The 4,061-nt window shown below is 42.8% G+C and overlaps 1 protein-coding gene across 1 annotated transcript; it reads right to left on the bottom strand.

Moving 5' to 3' along the window:
• Window positions 1–1,204: 1,204 nt before the first annotated feature.
• INSM2 (INSM transcriptional repressor 2) lies at window positions 1,205–2,988 on the bottom strand. Its single transcript, XM_075843289.1, has one exon. It carries the CDS (start codon window positions 2,923–2,925, stop codon window positions 1,489–1,491), a length of 1,437 nt encoding a protein of 478 aa, XP_075699404.1. The 5' UTR covers window positions 2,926–2,988; the 3' UTR covers window positions 1,205–1,488.
• Between the last annotated feature and the right edge of the window lie 1,073 nt (window positions 2,989–4,061).

The following is a 4,061-nucleotide window of genomic DNA, read 5'->3' as shown; positions in this document are numbered from 1 at the left end:
AGATTTTGTTTTTTTAAACTACGGCGTGACCGTTTCCATCCACAGCAGCGCGCCAGGTAGCGTGCAACTTGCTCTGGATTGGAGATGTAGCTCAATAGTTAAAATAGGAAAGTCATGCTACAAAAAGTCTCCATGTAGACCAGCCTTAGCAGTACTAGGAATAGGTTAATATGGTTCCATAATTCAGGAAGTGGGAATATACAGACAAGAATAGGACAAGCTTTTCACCAATAAACACTTCATATCAATTAATGGGTGGGAAAAAATACACGTGCATCAATAAACAATATGTGCAACAGTGAGAACGATATTCCACATGGAAACCAATATCTGCCAATAGAAGCATCTTAGACCAGGATCATCACAATAGTGAGCGATCGTCAGATCTGACCATCTATGACCATCAAAATTAACCAGTTCCTTTCTCTGCTTCATTCTCTAAACGCAGTAAAGTTTCCCAATACACAGGATTACTTTTGTACGTTAAGTTTTCAGTTAATTCACATTCTAGAAAATGAGAACACAAACAGAAGGTGCATATATATATATATATACACACACACACACACACACACACTCACCCCCCGCCCCCCCCCCCCTCCAACCAACCATGGTTGAGGGTGATAACTCTCTGTAGGGATATGTTGACACATCTAGTAGTAGTAGTATTACCATCTCTACCCTGCTACACATTATTAAGGTTTAAAATACGAACCATCTAGAACCAGATAGATATGAAATAGATAGATAGATAGATAGATAGATAGATAGATAGATAGATAGATAGATAGATAGATAGATCGATAGATACATATTAGATAGATATGAGATAGATATGAGATAGATAGATAAATATGAGATAGATCGATAGATAAATATGAGATAGATAGATAGATAGATAGATAGATAGATAGATAGATAGATAGATAGATAGATAGATAGATAGATAGATAGATAGATAGATAGATCCTCAATGTTCCATTATTAACATGAAAATGTTACAAACATTATTATTTACTTTTCATGTTGCAGAACTCCCAGTATATTTATTACACAGAACAATCAAATTATGTCTTTTAAAAGCCAATAATCTGCAAATTTCTGTCTGTTTTAAGCTTTGTAGGATTGTGTCATGTAGTTGTTACCAGTTTGGCAGAACTCCATCATTCAGACACCAGTACACATATATACACAAGACCTTTGGTTTATTTCCTTTAAAGCACAAAATAAAAAATGTGACATATTCATTCTGAAACATAGTTTTTTTTGGAAGCAAGATTTGCTCCAAGATACTATTTACATACAATCTGCACATATCCTCTCTGTAAACATAATACAATAGGTGACTCCCCATCATAAGACAAGGCTGCTTTGGGAAACATATTTGAAGCTCATTACATTTAAATACTATAACTATGTCTGGCACAAAGATTAATTGAAATCTGACTTCTTCTAACACAACCCCTGGTACCCAGGAGCACCAAGTCTTCAGCAGCCAGGTCTCAGGGGCAGTGGTGGTGTTGTTAGGTCTGGTCTACCTTGTGATGAATGACACTTGTTCAGATGTAAGCTAAGACCAGGGGAGCTGAAGAAGGCAGTGGGACAGAATTCACATGGGAAGATCTGCTGCCCTCCTTCGGCTACCAGAGCTTCTTCTAGGGGCAGCAGAAGTTCTTCTCTAACTGCATGCCACAGTCTGTGCTTGTCTCTAATGTCCATTGATGGGAAGTGAACCCCACAGAGGGTGCAGGGATAAGTCAGCTGCCCTCCTCTCTCCATAGGGCTATAGGGCTGGTGGGTGAGCAGGTGTTTGCGCAGGTAAGCATGTCTTCTGAACCTCTTGGGGCAGTATGGGCAGTGAAATGCCTCCTCCTCGGCTTCTTCTGAGGCGGCCTGAGACACAGGAGCCTGGGCGTCGTCCCTGCTCTGGAAGGAGTTGTTCCCTGGCCGCAGGTGCTGATCTGAGAGCTGGGCGCTGTCCACACTCTGCTGGTGCTGAACGCGAGTGCTCTGCTCTATCAGACTTAATGTGGGAGCGCTGCGACCACTGCTGTTCTCCTTGCCCTCCAGCAGAATGGGAATCTTTTTTCCCACTTGCCCCTCATTGCCCAGTGTCCTGGGTTTATGCCACCTTCTATGTGAAGCCAGATTAGCCGGACAGCTGAATATCTTGTCACACTCGGGGCATCTGTATTCAACGCGGACAATCCGGGAGCATTTGTGTTGAGCTAATGCAAAGGGATCAGGATATTGCTCCTTACAAAGCTGGCAAATAAACTCTCCAAGAGGGGGTCGCCTGAGCAGAGGACCCCGGGCTGGGACACCAGGTTCCTCAGCTTTGATCTTTAACCCCAGCACTGGAGATGTGGTCACCTCATCTGTGAAGTGAAGCTTTCTGCTGGCTTTATACTTCTTGCTGGGAGGTTTTGTTGACCTTATAGAGTCCCTGGGACATAAGTTTGGATGGATCTTGGATTCTGGGGTCAAGAATGGGTTATGATGATGGTGATGATGATGAGAGAGGAGCTTCTCCATTGAGGTCAATGAAGCCGCTACAGGAAAGGATTCAGCAGTAGCTGGAGAACTGATATAACGTTTCAAGAAAGTTTTTCTCATATCCAACCCTAGAGGTTGCACAGGGCTGTAAGGGATCTGGTTCCAGTGCCCCATGGGCTCTGATCCTCCACTGGTTTTCAGAGGGGAGATGTCTTTAGATGATCTCGGTGGATCTTCTGGAGGAGTTGAGGGTTGTTTGTCTTTCTCAGCACCAGTCTCTGCATTTGAGACTATGGTGGAGTTATAAGGCACCATGGCATCCAGAGATGATGGTGTGAGCAGAGACTGAGGAGGTCCGATGTCCTCGCAAGGATTTCGGTAAGATCCGCAAGGTCTTCGGTTCCTCTTTACTAGAAATCCCCTCGGCATTTTGCAGGCTGTGTGTATGGGCTGCGATCTACAGGACACAAACAGGAGAGACGGACTGAGGCATTAGACACAGACAGAACAAGTGCGGATGACAAGTCACAGCCTCGATCACGGCATTTATACGGAGCAACACCGCATGCGATTCATACAGCTCCCAGTAATGAGGAAGCAGCCAATCAGGAGTTAGATAAACGGTGGTGGGCGGGGACTAAAAATCCATGCTGTCCGGTCATAAAGAATAGTGAGAAGGATGGCGAGTAGACACAGAGGGGGCACTTACTAATGGCTTCATTATCCCATTATACACACAAATTACATGTAGCATTGTCACGTAGTTCTAGCTTTGTGTTTCACTCTTTTGTTTCAATATCTTTTTATGTCTTGTCTGTATTTACTTATTAATTTACTTGTAAGGAGATAAACTCTTCTGTCACAGAATAACACAATGTGTGTGTGTGTGTGTGTGTGTGTGTGTGTGTGTGTGTGTGTGTGTGTGTGTGTGTGTGTGTGTGTGTGTGCGTGCGTGCGTGCGTGCATATGTATATATATATATATATATATAATATTTATTTATACTTCACGTTAAAATAGTACAAAATATGACAGCACGTTGTATATATTGAATACATTTACTGAGCTGCTTTATTGTAAATTATGTTGCAGAGTGAGGCTTTCTGTCTGGAGTTTATATTTGCATATTAAATCGATATATTAATCCTTGTATAACCAGAGAATGGGGGCGGTGTAAATCTTTCTTATAAGACTGTGTGATCATTTACATTTTAACATATATAAATCAATAATAATAATATTTTTGGATTATGATTAAAATGATAACTGTGAATCTTTCCTGCAAAGGATCATCTTAAACAAGTGTATGTCATAGGGTTTATTATAACAATACACGCGCTGCGCTGGCTCCCTTCCCCTGCTTGTCTCAGGATCGACGGCACTATAGTGCTATATAGTGCTATGTGCTATCTACTAGCGCCACTGTAGCACCCTGAAGGAGCGGAATACTCGTGTGGCCGGGGATTCCGCTCCTGGAGTGCTCCGCTTGATGTCTCTGTCCATAAATGGACACAGACGACTGGAGCTTCTGCTGGAGTGGAACCCCGGTCACAGCGTCGGCAACG

The sequence above is a fragment of the Rhinoderma darwinii genome, chromosome 12 (genome assembly GCF_050947455.1).
Source record: "Rhinoderma darwinii isolate aRhiDar2 chromosome 12, aRhiDar2.hap1, whole genome shotgun sequence".
NCBI classification, from domain to species: domain Eukaryota; kingdom Metazoa; phylum Chordata; class Amphibia; order Anura; family Rhinodermatidae; genus Rhinoderma; species Rhinoderma darwinii.
The sequence above is the reverse complement of the archived record's forward strand: the minus strand, read 5'-3'. Positions and strand labels throughout refer to the sequence as shown.

What these genes read in the sequence shown, in the direction of transcription:
- INSM2 (XM_075843289.1), bottom strand. Translation starts at nt 2,925, where the DNA reads ATGCCGAGGGGATTTCTAGTAAAGAGGAACCGAAGACCTTGCGGATCT.